General features: G+C 42.3%; 2 protein-coding genes across 2 annotated transcripts; both read right to left on the bottom strand.

The window, feature by feature from the left end:
* Window positions 1-4,128: 4,128 nt before the first annotated feature.
* Window positions 4,129-7,586, bottom strand: LOC123173231 (ABC transporter A family member 7-like). Its single transcript, XM_044589898.1, has 12 exons — window positions 7,442-7,586; window positions 7,165-7,327; window positions 6,911-7,036; window positions 6,735-6,818; window positions 6,294-6,637; window positions 6,009-6,209; window positions 5,683-5,792; window positions 5,502-5,586; window positions 5,252-5,380; window positions 5,056-5,161; window positions 4,733-4,821; window positions 4,129-4,542 (listed from the first exon to the last, which is right to left on the bottom strand). The coding sequence occupies exons 1-12, from the start codon at window positions 7,553-7,555 to the stop codon at window positions 4,243-4,245; spliced, it is 1,851 nt and encodes a 616-aa protein (XP_044445833.1). The 5' UTR covers window positions 7,556-7,586; the 3' UTR covers window positions 4,129-4,242.
* A 4,036-nt stretch (window positions 7,587-11,622) lies between these two features.
* LOC123182681 (ABC transporter A family member 7) lies at window positions 11,623-16,768 on the bottom strand. Its single transcript, XM_044595337.1, has 18 exons — window positions 16,672-16,768; window positions 16,144-16,528; window positions 15,967-16,049; window positions 15,726-15,870; window positions 14,973-15,098; window positions 14,772-14,896; window positions 14,523-14,681; window positions 14,283-14,445; window positions 14,075-14,200; window positions 13,901-13,984; window positions 13,459-13,823; window positions 13,154-13,354; window positions 12,950-13,059; window positions 12,780-12,864; window positions 12,483-12,611; window positions 12,295-12,400; window positions 12,131-12,219; window positions 11,623-12,026 (listed from the first exon to the last, which is right to left on the bottom strand). Exons 1-18 carry the CDS (start codon window positions 16,753-16,755, stop codon window positions 11,733-11,735), a joined length of 2,859 nt encoding a protein of 952 aa, XP_044451272.1. The 5' UTR covers window positions 16,756-16,768; the 3' UTR covers window positions 11,623-11,732.
* Window positions 16,769-18,241: the final 1,473 nt, after the last annotated feature.

Below are 18,241 nucleotides of genomic sequence, written 5' to 3'. Positions count from 1 at the left end.
GGCCGGTGGGAAACCATTGCACGTCCGACGGGTGGGCCAGGAGGCGGACGACGAGACGACGCGCGCGCGTTCGTCCAGTGTCCGTTCAGACGCAAATCCGGCCCAAATTTGCGCCGGATTCGGATCAAGCCAGATACAAGACGGACATAATTTACGGTTGCTCTCGCACGTTGGACCGTCAATTTTGTCACTCAAACGGAACGAGTCGGATGAAATGGGGTGGTGCGTTGGAGTTGGCCTAACAAAGTACAACCTGAGCACAATTACACAAAGGTTGCACATGATCTTGCGGAAAAGGTTCTTGCTGCCTTTCGCCGCAGCATCAGAAAAATAATGTATGGTCCCAAGCTAGGTGCGGAGCAGGTAGCTGTCTTGAAATATTGTTCATCGAAAAGTATCACCATATCTTATCAAACTATAAAAGATGGAATAAAATCTATCATGAGATTAGTACCGAGATATGAGAATCGCTGCAATAGGCATGCCAAACAGATTAACACATAACGGCAAGGAAAGGAGAATGGCGTTTTGGAGGCCGAGCTCCATAGAGCCCTTTATTTTTTAAAAATTTAAATTCAAACTTTTTTGCTTCAAAAAATTCTGAAAAAAATATACGTGCATGTAAGGATGTAACCCACATTTTTATAAAAATTCATGATGAAATACCTTAACTTGCGACCTGTACAAAAAGACAAATTTATGGCTTGAGGGATGAATAGTATTATGTGTTAAACAACGCTAGATTTGTTCTTTTTGCACAGCCCTCATTTCAACGTATTTTGCCCTGAAAATTTACACACACGTGTGTTATGCCTTCATGTATATCCATGTTTTTTTAGAATTTTTTGAAAAGTAAAAATATAAATTTTGATGGAATTTGAATTTTAAATTTGAAGGCCTCATTGGAGCTCGGTCACCAAAATGGATTTCCGCGAGGAAAGTAACTTCTATTCTTTTGCAGCATGGTAAGAAAGGATATGGCGCTAAGCAACCAAATGAGATAATGGCCACTGGAAATTCACAACCTTGACAAATCTGATGTCATAATTGCATCAATGAACAGCCTTGATAATTCTAAGTTTTGTGATGATCCATCTTAATACGAACAGATGACCTTAATAAAACAAGACATGCCTAATCCCAATGGTTGGTAGTTTCTTAATCGTTAGCTTTGTTTAGTTGGGACATAGTGACACTTTATGCATGTGCACCGACAAACATGTATAATATTCTCAATTGGTACTTAAAATGGTTTCAGTTGAAATAAATAAATAAATAAAGCATTCCTTGTGTTGGCACCTTACTTTGATTTTCTACAGCTGACAGAATCGACAGCTCAACTATGTTCTTCCTTTGGACGTTGTACTTTCGGATTTGTCCACTGCTACAATTTTACATGTCACAAGAATGGAAACCACTTGTATAATGTTGTTCTTGTTGCTAGAATACCACTGACCACCGGGATCCAAGCCCCCCGGAATTTCGAAAGGTCATTTTTATATTGTTGGGCCCAGTTTGGCATGTGATAATTTTGTTAGTTGTTGTATATTGTTGATCGTTGTTTGGATCGCTTAATTTTGTGCTGTTACCCTGGCCGTCCTTTTCATCAGGATTTCAGATGATGGTTGGATGGACCGTTGTTTTATCTATAAAGCGGGATGAAAGCCTATTTTAAGGTTTTTTTTTCCTCGTTTATGCATAACTTTGGCCTTGTATGACTTTGCTATTTTGCTGGCTTTTTGTGTGTGTGCTTTGATGTTGGCTGTGTGCATCCTATATGCAGAGGTCAGGTGTGTGGTCATAATGTCCGGGGGTTCCTAGAGCAATAGAAGATTGGATCGAACAAACGCTTACCCTGCAATGCAGGGAGGGGGGGGGGGGGGTGGCAGAACGGTGGTGCGTCAACGAGCAGCAACCACGGCCCCTGGGTCATCACCCTCAGTCCTCACGCTACGCAGCCTGGTGGCGCACCACGACTCGGCCGCCTGCTTCGACGGCAAGAGGTGACCACCCAGACCAGTCGCAATGGCAGAGTTAGCCAAGTGTTGCGCAACCGCCGGCACGAGGTAACAGCTGTTGCGCTTCGTCGGGGGCACCCCTATGTCTCGCTTTAAGCGAGACCTAGGGAAACCTTCGCATTAGGGCAGCTCTATATGGGCCGGCTCAGGTGCGCCGGAGGACACATCCTCTTTTTTTTCTGTTTTACGTTCATGTTTTTTTTACTTTTGTTTACACTTCCGAAAATTAGAAACATATATATTAAAAAATATTGTATATAATGTTCTGAAAAATGTTAATCATGCATTAAAAAAATGCACATTGAAAAAATGTTGACCATGTATACGAAAAATGTTGAACAAGTATTTAAAAAAAATTGAAAAATTATTTGTATTTTTTAATCAAGCATTCAGAAAAATGTTAAATATCTATAAAAAAATTGTTGATTATGTATTAAGAAAATGATGATTTTTTATCAAGTATATAACAATGTTAATCCAGCATTTTGAAAAAAAATGTTGAACAAGTATTTAATTTTGTTAACCAATCATTTGATAAATGTTAAATGTGTATAGAAAAAATTAAATAATCATTTGATAAATGTTATATATATATATATATATATATATATATATATATATATATATATATAAATGTTAATCAAGCATTTCCGAAAAATTTCTGTGTAGTATATACGGGAAACAATTCTGTGTAGTATATACGGGAAAACGTTTCTGCGTACTATATACGGGAAAAAATATTCTGCGTGGTGGTGTCGTACAGTTTTTTTTTTCTGTTTTTACTTATATTCTGAAAAATTTCTGTGTAGTATATATGGAAAATATTACTTTACTTTTTTAAATGTTCATGCAATGTAAAAGTTTATTCTTGTGGTTTTAAAAAACTGTTCATATAATTAAAAATGAATTCGTAATATTTTAAAAATATTCACTTGTTTAAAATATGTTCATGTTTATTTAATGTTCATAAAACTTTGAAAACAAAATTTATGTTGTTAAACAAATATCCATGAAATGTAAAAATGTGTTCGTGCAATTTTTTAAAATGATAATAAAATATAATAAATCTTTTTGCCATTTAGAAAATGTTCACACGTTATAAATGTGCAGTCTTAGTGAATTCTTAATTTCTCATGCCAAGAAATAGTACGTGTGCATGTCCAAACGCTAGACTCACATAGATTCAAACTGCTGGAAGGAGGCATCGTCAGTCATGGATTGTCGTCCTTCCCGCTGGGTGCTGGCAGGGACGACGATTATGCCCGGCGATCTGCCTCAGCGACTGCCAATGCCCTACTAGTCAAAGTGGAATGACTTAAACGGGCGCACCGGTCGATTCAAGATGATAGGGGTAGGAGGCGAGAGGGGAAGTGTTTCGCCACTGGTTAAGAGCTAGTTAAATTTTAGTGTATAATTATTTGAACTAGGACAACGGGCTAGTTCAACTCTAATGTCAGAAAATTGAACTAGGGCAAGAGCTCGTTAGCACAAATGACGACACGGAGGAAGGGCACGACAGTGTCTAAATCCCGAGTTTGGGACATTCCGGTGTCCTGCACCGTCCTCACTCCTCACAAGTGACAACTAATGGTTAATCTACATCAGGCAACATCACCACGCGTCGCCACTAGATCCACAGTTCTCACCTGTGAAAACATATTATACCGAGGGGGAGGACACGATCAATGCCGTGCATCACCCTTCGCAATGCATACACTAACAGTCTGATGCGGGAATGTCCATGGCGCTGCAAGAGCACAAAGGAATCATCGACTACTCCACTGCCGACTGATTGATCATCGCCCATCATCATCGTTGCCGCCGGATCATAAGGTCAAAGCTCTTTCAGAGACTGTAGGCCCACCAATGCCGCAACCCAGAGGAAGTGCCAACGTATTGGCCAGATCCACGACACCACCCGGCCTTGCGCCCGGGCCCGGGTACTTCAGTTTATTGGATTTCAGACGGTTTGAGAATCACCAAAAAGTTTAGGTGTGTGATGTGAGATAATTTCGAATCTTCCGTGACACCGACCATTTCGTGCATTAGAACGTCGATGAAACTTTGACTGTCGCACCAGTTCAGGTGTGTGTAGTCAAGCAGTTCGGCAGTTCAGTTCATTTCTAACCTAATAATCAACAAATCGCCCTAAAATAGCAAATTTGTACACATTTCAGATCTCCACCCTAAGCTGGCTGGTTAGCCGCCGCCGCTAGGACTAGGACTACGAGAGGACATCGAAGGCGCGGGCGTCCTTGGCGACCCGGATGAAGACGTCCTCCAGCGTGGTGTCCGCCACGCCCCACCCATGCACGGGGAACATGGCCCTCGCCGCCTCCACCGCGCCGAACACGACGTCCAGCCTCACCTCCCGCTTCGGCAGCTCGAACTTCTGCGTCCCTGACATGCCGTAGATCTTCACCGCGCTCGGCGACAGCCCGGCGATCAGCCGGGCCACCACCTCCTCGTGCTCCGCCGCCGTCGTTATCGTCAGGACGCGGGTGCCGCCGTACCTTGTCTTCAGCTGCAACATTTTTGGCATTGCCAAATGTATTATCTTTTTTAATTTGCAGCAACGAAATGCTTAACAAGGAAGACCAAACCATAATTTTCAGGTAAGCTTTCTATTAACATCTTTTTTTTAATACCAAAACGACTTTATTGATCAGCTAAACATAGTACATTGGACCGTTGTGTAATTCTGGTGTGCATACCTCCTTGGGTGTTCCAAGGCACTGAAAGTTTCCGCTCACGAAGATGCCGACCCGATCGCATAGCTCTTCGGCCTCTTCCATTGAATGCGCTGGAATGTCATAGTATAGCAAGTGAGTTTAAATGCAGATTACTACTCCCTCCGTCCCATAATTTAAGATATTTTTAACACTACACTAGAGTCAAAAAACATCTTATATTTTGGGACGGAGGGAGTATTTAGCATCCGCTTTTTTTAAAGGAGGGGAGCATCTTGTTGATGATGGAATGATGGTGAATAACTGGAGGAAAGGCAGGGCTGAAAAATAGGAGGGGCACTCATTACTTGTGAGTATGATGGTGCATTCCTTCTTTGCTCGCTTGATGACGTTCCACAGATCATTCCTGGATATTGTGTCCAATCCGGTGCTCGGTTCGTCCATGTAAACTACCTGATTAATCATAACGAAAATGATGGCGGTTATTGCCGAACTGTTTTAAAGATTGGGGGAAGGGAATGAAGAAATGATTGTTGGAAGTACTTTAGGATTGCCGATGAGTGCGATAGCGACACTGAGCCTTCTTTTCATGCCGCCACTGTACTTGCTTACAGATTTATCGCCGAAACCGCAGTGGAAAAGATTCACGCTCTTCAAGGATTCCTCAACTGCCTGGATTAATAGACATGATGATAAAATAAGATGAATTTCTAGTCCTCGCAATAAGACTGTTATGTTAATATTGTACACTAGTAATCTGCTTATTATTTTCTAGTTCATGGTTTGAAACTACCTTCACTAGAGCAGCACCTGAGAGGTTCTTCATTCGACCATAAAACTGTAGATGCTCTCTTCCTGTGAGAGTCTCCCAAAGCAAACTGCATATATTAGTTGGAGAATATTTTGTTGTCATCCCAACACTGACAAAACCATCTTCAGAAGGGAAATGCATGACTGGTCACTTGTGATCTTACTCGTGCTGCGGACATACACCGATGTTTGCATATATTTCATTCATATCTTTTCTCAAATCCATTCCATGTATGTAAGCAGTTCCGCAAGTAGGCGCCACTAGTCCAATCATCTGCATATATTGTAGCCATGGCCAGTGTCAACTGTTTTTGATGTTGCACATTTTGTGGTGTCTTAACAGAAATTGAGGTCCTCATGATTCATGAGAAATTAGTGAGAAATTGGGGTTTTTGTTAATGGCCTCTAACACATGATCACTGTCTAAATTAAATTTAGTCCGACAACACACGCATACGGGGGCCCAAGCAGACTTTGGACTGTCACTCACCATGTTGATGAAGGATGATTTCCCTGCCCCATTGGGACCAAGCATTCCGAAACACTGCCCTTTGTGCAATGCGAGCGACAACCCTCTCACCGCGAGTTTGTCAGGGTTCCTGTTATTTCCACGGTATACTTTTTTTAGATTGTGGCAGATGATCATATTCCTAGTGTCCATTTCCTTCAGTAATCGTTTCACCACCTTGTGCTGAAAGTCAAAATTTGAACAACAATTCAGAACTGTCTGCCTACTAAACAGTTCAGCTATAGCATATATGGATGCTTAACTAACCTCGAGGAAAACATCATCCTTGGCCATATCAGCAAAGACCCTCCTGGATCTCGGATTCGCCCTATATGACGGCGACGAGTGCTTGGTCGACAGAATTCCGAAGAGAAAAATAGGATGCCATGCAGGTCTGTGGTCCAAAAAATATGCCACAAGAAGCAGAAGTATCCATTCTATAGACGTCAGAATCAAAACATCTTTCATCCCGTTGATCGGGTCGTTCAAGTCCCCCCATTGCATTCCAGGCTTCCCCATGTAGCTTCCTGCAGCTGCATACTCTGATAACTCATAAACTCCTCGGTAGAGGGAGAACCCGGGAACAAGCTCCATTATCACTAGCCAAGGTCCTAATAGACATGTAAAACAATGTAGTACTCATTAAGAATGGATTGAAATCAGTGACATAATTGGAAATTTTAGGTGAATTGTAGAGAAGTTACTTACTTGGAAAGGTAGTATCCTCAATGAACAACTTCAATAGCGCTTCTCCGAGAAGGCCAGAGCCAAAGACGTAAATGTAACTTATTACTGCAACACAGAAAATACTGATCCAGATTAGGATATAAAAGAGGGAGGCCACATGTTTGAGGAAATTAAACAGAAGGCCTGATTTTACTGACCACTAGCAGTCTTGACCGATGAGAAGAATGACGCGAGGAGAAAAGCTAAAACAATTTGCAGGTTGATGTAGATAAAAAAGAACAAAAACTGTATAACATAGCTGTTCAATCTGAATATGTCGAGACCTGCAAAAAAAAAGAGTTATCTGTATGATTTATAAGGTTTTTTTGCCTCCAGGCCTCTGCGTGGATTCGATTGACACATAGACCATAACTGAAACTTAAATTTAGTTAACCTGGAGTTAATTTAGTACCTATAAGTGAGCCGAAAACCGCAAAGAAGGTCACGTATGCTCCTGAAAGGGAAAGGAAGTAGGAATACGATATCAGCCAATACGGTCCATCCTTGAGTCCATGCATTTTCATCATTAGTCTTAAGTTCTGCTGCTTCTCATAAACAAGATATGTTAATATTACCTGGAAATGAAAACAACTGAAATAAGTTCATTGAACACTAACACATATATTTTCTCCTAATACTCACCGGAAGGAGTAAATGATTGTAGAAGACGATATATATAATGAACTCACTGGAAGGAGGAGTTGAACCGTCCATGTGAAGAAGAGCGCGTCGAGGAGAGTTGTGAGGTCCAGCTTCATTTTGATTGCAGCTTTGGGCATCTCTTTCAGAAATTCTAGGCGCATTTCTGCATTCACTCCTGGGAGAACCTGCTTGAGATATGCAGTGGATGCCTACGGTACAAATGCATAATAATCAGCACTAAGCAGTAAAGAAACTATGCAGAGGCCGGCGGTAATCCTCCATTTCTAAAAATAGAAATGTAGTAAAGAAGGCGGCTTATTCTTGAGTATGAGCTTGAAAGTAAGCTGCAGGCAAGCTTGTAAGTGTAGTACCATATTAACCAACCGTGCAACGCGCAAAACTGTCATGGAATGGTGTCCATTGTCCCTGCTGAAGCTGGAGTTGTACAAAATGTATACATGGAACAGTCCCTTGCTTGTATCAAGAAAGTCATAACCTGCAAGATTGCACTCCGAAATGAGACATTTTTTGCACAACAAAGAAGAAAGAACTAGTACATCTGAACTCTGAACTAAAAGAAAAGTAATATCGAAAGTCAGGTCAGGCTACCGGCAAGGAATTCATTTGATCTTCTCCTCTTATTTGCACGTTTATAACCGTTGAACAAACGGCGATTTATCACCGATGAACTCGCGCACCACAATGGCAAACCTTGAACACACTCCATGTCTGTTCCATTAATTTCACAAAGAAGAAGGATTAAAAGCTGCTAGGAACTGTGCAAAGAATATTCATCAAAGGAAAGGAACAACAACATGCATATCATGGATGTAAACACTGCATGATACAGTATAATACGTATCAATTATACAGGGAGAAGAAATCTTTTACCGAGTTGGAGCGGCATTCCACCATCAGAGTTTCCTGAAACATTGCGCTTTTGCCAGGAACACTTTGATTGGATCACGTATAAGGTCTCGTTGGGCACGAGGCCGGGCTCGACGAACAGCTCATGCGCGGGCAATGTTCTGGAGCCCTGGATGTATGGATTGACGGATTCAATGATCAATGTACGCCTTTCGCATAGAAGAATATATACCAAAACATTTTGGCTGATCAAACAACTCACAGGGACTACTCTGGAGAGGTGGTCAAGAGAGGATGAAGAGTTCATGGTTTTAGGCATGAGAAAATAGTCTGAAGGAGAGAGGTCTGGGAACAGCCCCCTTCCAAGGCCTGTCAGTCGAGAAAGTTGAGTCAAAACTCAAAACAAACCGCACGTGAGTCGTCGTTGGAGAGTGCTATTATTTAGTTTTTTTTTTACTTTGGGAGAGGCCACGGTTGAGTCCGGTGAGGAGCACCGAGACCGGGGCGGCGCAGGACGCGTTGCTGCAGCGCGCAGGGCGGCCGTGCACGAAGGCCGGGACGACGGGCACCTGCACGAGCGCCGGCCACCTGGGCGGCGCGGGCACCTCGCAGCTCATGGCCTGTATGGGCGTGGAGTGCTGGATGCCGCAGTGGCCCCCCTCGCAGCCGCACCGGAACGGGGGCCTGTCCAGCTCGCGGTCGACCACGGCCTGGATGGCGACGAGCAGCGCGCAGAGCAGCACCGGGAACGCGGCGATCGCGGCGTTCGTCTTCCAGTTCCTCCTCTGCCATTAAAGCACGAGAAATCAATCAAGGGCGTGTTGTGTTTGATCGAGCAAGAGAGAAATTAAGGGGAAGAAAATGAGTCACCTGGAAGGCGAGGTTCTTGAGGAGGAGGGCATGGTGCTGCCTGCAGAACCTCGCGAGGGCACGGCCACGGCCACGCGTGCGCGTGCGGTTGCCGTTGCGACCGCCGGTCGCAGACACCATTTCTGCCGGATCAAGGTTGACGCGGCCGGAGTAAGAAGAGAGCAAGGCAAGCTAGCAGGGCATGGGGAGTGTGTGTATATATACAATACATCTAGAGTATATCTGAAGCAGATCGATGGAGGACGTAGGTCAGCGTGGCACCTCGTGGCGCGCGCGCGCGGCAGGGCGTGAGCATCACGCGTGCTGCCGCCGTCCGCGGCGGAGCGCCTCCATGGAACCTGGCACCGCACGCGCTTCCTTGCTCGCTTGCTCGATCTGCGCGCAGGCACCGCCCACCTTAACTCCGGCCGGGTGTTACGCTCGAGTGCACATACTACTACACCGGAGCAGTACGTAACCGGTCTGATCCCAGCCCCAGCCCCCGCCCCCGCGCGCGCTCGGCCGTTACGTACGTAAGGAGGAGGTGACCGACGACCGGGCCTGGCTTGCTGCATGCACACGTCGATCTCCTTCTCCCCAGGCCCAGGTTGGGACACTAGCTCACATATATATTTGGGAGTTTTTTTTTTTTTTTTTGCGAAGAGATTAGTTTGGGAGTTATCTCAACTTGGTCTGAGATACCAAGAAGAAGACAGTTAAGATCAACCCAGGTCAACACGGAAACATAGTATGATGCATCATCGCTTTCACCGTCGTGCAAATATGGCAGCATCGATCATTGTAGGGAGGCGTACGTACGTGGGAGTGACGTCATTGTATACCCATCCCGGGCTGCTGATTTTGTGCATGGCCGGCTAGCTTCCCATGACCAACGTACGCGCGCGCGCGGTTCCCTTGGAGTTCCCTCATTTACGTTACATTATTACGTATTCAGTATTAAGAGTACGTAGTGTATACAGTTCCGCGTCCTCCGTGTTTCCGGCCGGCCGGTCCAAACGAAGGATCGATCAACATTTCCGCGCAGAATTGCAGACCTCAACATTTGAGACGCTTGTTTCTCAAGCAAAGCAAATGCTTGTTTTTCGATCCCCATGAACTCCCTTTAAGTTGTACTAAAGCTGCAACAATTAATTTGAATCGGAGGGAGGAGCAATGAATACATTCAACCGGTTTGGCTAGCGGACCAGTGCGGCGCTTATGCGAGCACTACAGAGCATGTGTCGCTCACACGTCCCCGTTACATGGGCTTTCCAAGCGAGCTGGGTAGACGCTAGCTAGTGAGTGCAGGCACTAGCAAGCGAGCATCCACCCGTATTCATTTTTTATTTACTACACCTTGTTTTTATTTTGGTTGGCTTAATTTTAATTTTTAACAGTTCGTGAATTTCAAACTGTTCATCAATTTAAAAAACAATCAAGAATTTTAGAAATGTTGCAATATAAATATCGTTCAAGAACTTCAAAAAATGTTCACGACTTTTGTAAAACATTATGAATTTGAAAAAAATATTTCTTATTTTTAGAAAATTCTGCATTTGAAAAAAGTTACGCACTTCAAAAAATGACTATGAATCTGATTTTTTTCATGAACTGGAAAAATGTTCGAGAATTTGAGAAATGACTGCAAAATTCTAAAATGTTCTGAATTCAAAAAAAGTTAAAAATATAAAAATGTTTAAGCATCGAAAAATTATTATGAATTTAAAAAGAGAAAAGAGAAAACAAAACCAGCAAAATTTGTGAAAAAAAGAAAGAAAACTAGAAAACCGGTGGATAAAACCCCTAAATAGAAGGTTCCCAAAACCTGCGTAGAACCTCTGCAAAACCGTTCCCCGGGAATTTCCTATTTGCCGCACGTTGAGGAAAACTGTCGCAGAAACACACAGTTTTTTTTTAGGGATGCAGAAACACACAGGTGAGGTCGACATTGAGCGAATTGGGGCCGGCAATTTTTGGGAACCTTCTCAAAGTTCCTGAACCATTTTTTTATTTCTTTTGTCATTTTTTCTTTGATTTTTAGTTTTTGGTTTTTGTTTCATTTTTTGTTTATTCTTCCTTTTTCACTTTTCATAAATTTATAATTCTTCAAAAAATATTTGGGAATTCAAATCTTGTTTGGTTTTAAAATATATATATTTGGAATTTAAAAAAAAATCACATTTTCAAAAAATGTTCGACTCTTCAAAAATTGAAAACAAAATCAGATTTTTTTTCACGGTTCTAAAAAGTTTGGGGATTTCATATTTTGTTCGCTTTTATTAAAAACAGTTTGGATTTTGGAAATTTGTTCGGCAATTTTCAAAAATGTTCAGAATTTCAATAAAAATTCATGTTTACAAAATGTGTTCGTGTTTTCCAAACATTGATTGCATTTTAAAAATGGATCTTTTTCTAACTTATATGACAAACGAATATGGAACACTGGAATTGCCGAATTCACAAGTAAATTTGAGATATACAGCTTTACACAATACTAAATTTACACCTCAAGTGCCACACTAACCAAAACTTATATACAGTGAAGTTCAAACAAGTCTCATACACCATATATTTCTCAACAAAGAAAAAGAATAATGACCTATAAATCGAATATACTACTAATTACACGTTGAAAGCTTGTGCTCCCTTGGCAACCTTGATGAAGACATCCTCCAAGGTGGTGTCAGCGAGGCCCCAAGCGTGTATGCTAAAACGGCCTTTTGCATTCTCAACTTCATTGAAAACGTCTGCTATCTTCACCTCCTGCTTTGGCAGCTCAAATTTCTGTGTTCCAGATATATGATATATCCTGTTTGCATTCGGCGACAAACGGCGAACCAGCTGTTCAACCTCCTGCTCATGTTCCGAAGATGTTGTCATTGTGAACACGTAGGTGCCTCCGTATCTTGCTTTCAGCTGCAAAACATTGCAGAGGAAAATATTGTAAGTGCTTAATAAAGTAGGATACAGTCATACAAAATGCAGTTATATGCTTCATACAAGGTGAATAGGCAACTTACCTCTTTCGGATTTCCAATGCACTGGAAACCACCATCAACAAAAATACCCAGTCTATCACATAGTACCTCTGCCTCTTCCATTGAATGCGCTGCCAACAAAAACATACTTGATGATTCACAGTATCTATCAAAGCAATGAGGAGATGGTCAGGAAAGATGAATACTTGTAAGAATAATGGCACGGTTTTTCTTTGCTTCTTTCACAACACTCCACAGGTTATTTCTTGATGCTGGATCTAGTCCAGTGCTTGGCTCGTCCATGAAAACAACCTGAAATTATTTACGAAACTTTTAGTCGCAGATTCCATTATATTTTGTGCATATGGAGACACGAGAGGAATCAGGTTAGTACTTTGGGGTCTCCAATTAAGGAGATTGCGACACTAAGCCGCCGTTTCATGCCTCCACTGTACTTCCCCACTTGCTTATCCCCGACACCGCCACGGAATAGGTTAACACTCTTCAGAGAGTCATCAGTTGCCTGACAGCACAAAATATTTTGCATTCCATATGTTAACGCATTCATGCATATTATGATCTGAACTATTGCTGCATGGCAGAACCAATGAACATATAGCACCACATTTCACAATGAGGTAAACAACAAACTGGTGCAGAGTGCAGACATACAGAAATTGCAGAACTATACCTTCAGCAATTCAGCGCCTTTAAGATTTTTTAGTCTTCCATAAAACAACAGATGCTCTCTTCCCGTCAATGTTTCCCAGAGCAAGCTATATTTCAAAAGGCAATAGTATTTTTGACATTATAGTGTGCACGGAGAGTTATACAGAAAATACCATTAGATCAAGGCCATACTCGTGTTGTGGGCAGACACCCATATTTGTGTATATTTCATTCATATCAGTCCGTATGTCCATTCCATGGACATAAGCAGTGCCAGATGTAGGTGGAATAAGCCCAATCATCTGTGGAAGAAAAATGGAAAATACATCCGCAAGGAGTGAATATGTTGGTTAGCTTTGTAAAAAAATGAACACACTATATGTCTTGTCACCATACCATACTGATGAAGGATGTTTTCCCTGCCCCATTCGGGCCAAGCATTCCAAAACATTGGCCTTTTGGGAGGGCAAGAGACAACCCACGAACTGCAAGCTTGTCAGGATTCCCATCCTTTCCATGGTACACCTTCGTTAGGTTATCAGATATAATAGCATGGTTTGCACTGGGTTCCAGCAGAAGCTGCTCAACTACCTCTCTCTGAACATAAAAGAAATCAATTATCAATAAACACATATTGTCAGGGCCTTCCTTTATAAAAAATGAATAGGTATCTTTGAGAAATATGCAAGGGATTAACCTACTTCTTGAGTAGTGTCAGGGTTCTCCATTTCGACTACGACTTTAGATCCTTGCCGCCCGAAGCTATACCTCCGAAATGACGCAGCTCGCTTCTTAAAGCATTTCAAGGAGATCAACAACCTCTTTCGGAGTCCACCACCCAATGATGAGACTTGATCAAGATAAAATGCCAAGGGGAGAAGTATTGCCCATTCGATAACCATGATAATCAATACAGTACGCATTCCATTGACCGGGTCACTCAAATTAGTCCACTCCATACCACTGGTTCCCATTGCAGTTCCAGAGAATGCATATTGACCAAACTCATATAACCCTCGGTAAAGTGAAAATCCAGGGATGATCTCCATGACTACTATCCAACCCTCTTTGTATGGAAAAACACAACTTGTCATGCATATGATGTAAAGAGAGTTGTCAAACATAAATAAGAAAGTAACTTACTTGGGAAACCATTATCCTCAACAAAAAAACGCAGAAGAAATGCGCCTAGTAAACCAGAACCAAATACATAAATGTAACCAACCACTGCAACACCGTAACTTCAGATTAGTTACTCATAAATATATTATAACCACTCCTTTCTTACTTTAGACATAACAAATTTTAGTGACAGACCTGTGGCTATTTTGACTGAAGAAAAGAAGGACGCTGCGAAAAATGCGAGCGCAATCTGCAGATTTATGTAGATGAAGTAGAAAACAATCTGAATGCTGTAATTATTTGCTGTAAAGAAACGCAGACCTGTACAAAATCAACCCATTTTAAGAAGACTAAAAATTACGTAAAATACAAGATACTTGATGATTTTTGAAATAGGATTTACCTATCACGGAGCCAAAGATGATAAATAGTATCATATAGACAGCTGATAGAGCAAAGAAGTAAGTGTAAGTTATCATCCAGTAAGGGCCGTCCTTCAAACCATGCATCTTCATCATAATTTTCAGCTTTTGTTGTTTCTCATACACGAGATATGTTAGTACAACCTGAAAAAAGTATTGTACCAACTCATCATTTTATCCATTTTTGTGAACTTAAACAAGGTTGTGTGTCTCATACTCACGGGAAAGAGTAGTTCAACGATCCAGGTGAAGAATAGTGCGCCCAGAAGAGAAGACAGGTCAAATTTTAATTTTGTGCCTACTTTAGGCATATCTTTAACATATTCAAGCAGCATTTCTACTCCACTTCCTCTGAGAAATTTGATGTATGCGTTGGAAGCCTATAAGAAAGATAGAGCAGTTTGTTGTAATAGTTGAAATACAAATGAAATTCACTTAATATGAATTGTGCACCAGTTAAAAGCACATACCATGTTAACCAAGCGTGGCACTCGCAATAGTGCAATGGGAGTAAATGCAGTATTGTTGCTATAGGTAGAGTTGAACCAAATACTAATGTCAAGGCTATCCTTATTTGTGTTCAAGAAGTTGTAACCTGTGAAGAGAAACATGTTATACACTAAACAAGAAGAACCAATGGTAACACTTCAGTGAACTAGATCAGTGGGTACCTGCAGCAAATTCATTTGCCTTCTCTCTTCCACTTTCCCTTTGTTGTCTATATCCCCTAAATAGTTCGTCATTGACAATTGATTCGCTTTCACGCCATAACGTCAAACCTTGAATGCAGTCTACATCTACACATTCAAAAGAACATTGGGAATGGAAAAATTAGTAGGTACGCGAGGGATAAAAAATGGATGAAAAAACAGCCACCAATTGCATATTCTCATAAAATAAAATATTTCAGTAAAAGAAGTAAATTTCCTGCTAACTAACTTACATCCTGATGTTTTAAAGTAATAGTTTAACTTCCAGTCCCGTCTAATTATTTGATGAGACCTGGTCAGCTGATATATTACTTATTTTAAAATATTAATTAATACATAAAACATTCAAGCAACAAAGCTGATTATAAATATTGATGAAGACGGAAAACACTCTAACATCACCATTTTACAAGGTCCAATATTTTAAATGTAGTTGACTGCTACTCCCAAGAAACTACGTTACTGGTGTTTTTTTAATGGAAATCAACAAAGCGGCTTGTTGTCTTTAAAAAAAAGTGCTACTCTCAATTCAATTAAAGCTTAGAAACATGAGTAGAAATCATTTTCTTTGTTGAGATCACGAAGTGGTAATTCCAAATGTTCATGGTTTTCTCCTAGCTTCATCTTAACCAACTCCTTGTTCAGAATACATATATTTCTGCATCTTCGATGAAATGAGGGTTCCAGTTCCAGCAAAGGAAAAATGTTACTTACCGAGTCGAAGGGGTATTATCCCAGCATTGACTGAAACTGTTTGCGATAAATTGGAGCGACACTGAGGTTGGACAATATACAGAGTATTCCCTGGAGTAAAAGCAGGCTCTAAGAGCTGTCTAGACTCTGGCGTCGTGTCCGAGCCCTGAGGCAAGCAGATCCAACCAAAAGCTTCGTACATTAAAAAAAAATAACATCACAGCACGATTGTATATAATCTATAGCCCTGGAAGAAACTCACAGGAACAATCTTGGAGAGTGCACCCAGATAGTCGGTGAAATTCAGAGGCGAAGACAGAGCAGGGAACAGTTGACCCGAAAGACCTGCCGTTCAAAAGCACGAAGATTGAGCCTGAATTATGAACGAAATAGGCGCATGCCATCTGCTAGTGTGGCATGGGAGAGGGAGATAACATACTTTCGGCGAGCGAGCGGTTGGCTCCGGTGACGAGGAAGGCGGCGGGGCAAGAGCCGGCGTCGCGGCACGTCTGGCCAGGCAAACCGTCGAACGGCTGGGAGGCGGTGCTGATGGCTCTGGCCTCGGGGGTGGGCAGCTGGACCAGGGCCGGCCATCGCGGCGGGGTGGGGATCGGGCAGCTGGCGACCTGGTCCAGCGTGGAGTGCTGGACGCCGCACTCGGTCCTCCGGCAGCTGCCGTCGGCGGCCGCGTCGACGCAGGCGCAGCCGCAGCGGTACTTGGGCTTGTCGATCTCGCGGTCGATGGCGCCCTGCAGCAGCACCAGCAGGACGCAGAGGAGGATCGGGAAGAGCGTGATGCACACGTTCGTCTTCAGGTTCCTCTTCTGCGGCAGCCATGGATCACAGCAAACGAGAGAGCAAATCAGAAAACTTGGCAAATTCAAATCAATTCACGCCATATCGCCGTATTGCGCAGGTAATCAAACCATGGACAATGAGAACAGGAGCAAGAAGGCGAAGGGGCCACCTGGAAGCAGAGGTTCTTGCGGAGGAGGGCGTTGGCCTGCGTGGAGAAGCCGGCGGGGCCCCTCGAGCCGGTGGAGGAGTCCATTGCTGGCTGGGTGGATTCGAGGAGAAAAGATGGAGCTCAGCTGGTGTGGGCAAGGTGCCAGCAGCTCTTGGGTCGTCTTCTCAAATTTTATAGCCGCCTTCTTTGTCAGCTCCGCAATCTGCGTCACGCCGTGGTGGTGTGGTGTGGTGCCTTGTCTCTGCAGTCTGCAGCCGGTGGGTGGGGTGGTGCAATTCAGAACATCACGAAGGTGTAAATGTGATTATTAGCAGCTAAAAGTCGCCCGCTTCTGTTTGACTTCTGAAGTTTGTCAGAACCTTACATGGGCCCCACTCATCAGCCTAGAGTCGGTTGAACGAACTGTGTCCAAGTAAATAAGAGGCAAACAAGCTGCCACACATCTTTGATTGATGGTTTTAAGATTGCTAACGTTCAGCCACAATGTCTAAAATGATTCCAATAAGAATCCTTTTTTAATTGCTAATATAATCATCATATTTATGCCATCAAATTAGTAACATTAGATTCGTGATAAAATATACTTTCATCATATACCTATTTGATTTCACAAACATTGATGTATTTTGCACAAACTTGGTCAAACTTTGTCCAAGAAAGTTGGAAGTACACTCTTTAAAAAACGAAGGGAGTACGTCACATATAGGATAAATCCTTTTATCCGTTAATAAGAATGAAGTACTATTCTCTTAGAACATCAGTTCAAGTCGCCTATTAGTTAGTGATAATTGCAAATTCCGCAAAAAAAAAAGTGATAATTGCGAATGCTGTAAAATCATTTTTGTTTTGTCAATGCTGCGGAAAGGGGGTAAAAAGGAGGAAATGATGACATGATCGAGAGCCACATCAAACGAGTATCATTTCCATATAAAAGAAGTTACCAGAACGAAAGTTGAGCGCTAGCACGAGCACAGTCCTCTTCGTCACGTCCAACCACACGACATTATTGAAAGTCGTCTCTTCGTTATATTTGGTTTGCACGGGTACACCCCAGCCACCATAGTCTTCGCCATCGCCATAACCACTCCACCATAGATTGAACTTGTACTCCCTTGCTTCCATGGCGATCATTAAGACATCTTTTAACCATGCATTTTGAAGAACCACTTGTGTTTGTTTTCCTATATGTCCTTATGAAATTGGAAAAGCTCTTGCCTGTCATTGCATTAAAGAAAACAGTTGACTATTTCCTTGATACCCGCCCGTAGCTTCATCCCCAAGTATCCAGTTCTTCAGATTCAACTAGTACAGTTTGACCACGAAGGATTATTCAAACTAATCAACTGAGTGAAGCTTAGCAGAAGGCTATCCACCCACGCATCTCGACCGCAGTTTGCAACAAAATAATTGATCACCACACATGCATCAAGTCAATGGTTATCGAGGCTCAGAGTAGTACAAGGACTAATCATGCACGTGTGAAGGTCATCTCCATGCCAGGTCTACATCAATGCTAGAGCCTTGAGACCCAAATTCTTTGAAAGAATATGCAACATACATTAAAAAACAT

This window comes from Triticum aestivum, chromosome 1D (genome assembly GCF_018294505.1).
Source record: "Triticum aestivum cultivar Chinese Spring chromosome 1D, IWGSC CS RefSeq v2.1, whole genome shotgun sequence".
In the NCBI taxonomy this organism is placed as follows: domain Eukaryota; kingdom Viridiplantae; phylum Streptophyta; class Magnoliopsida; order Poales; family Poaceae; genus Triticum; species Triticum aestivum.
The sequence above is the reverse complement of the archived record's forward strand: the minus strand, read 5'-3'. Positions and strand labels throughout refer to the sequence as shown.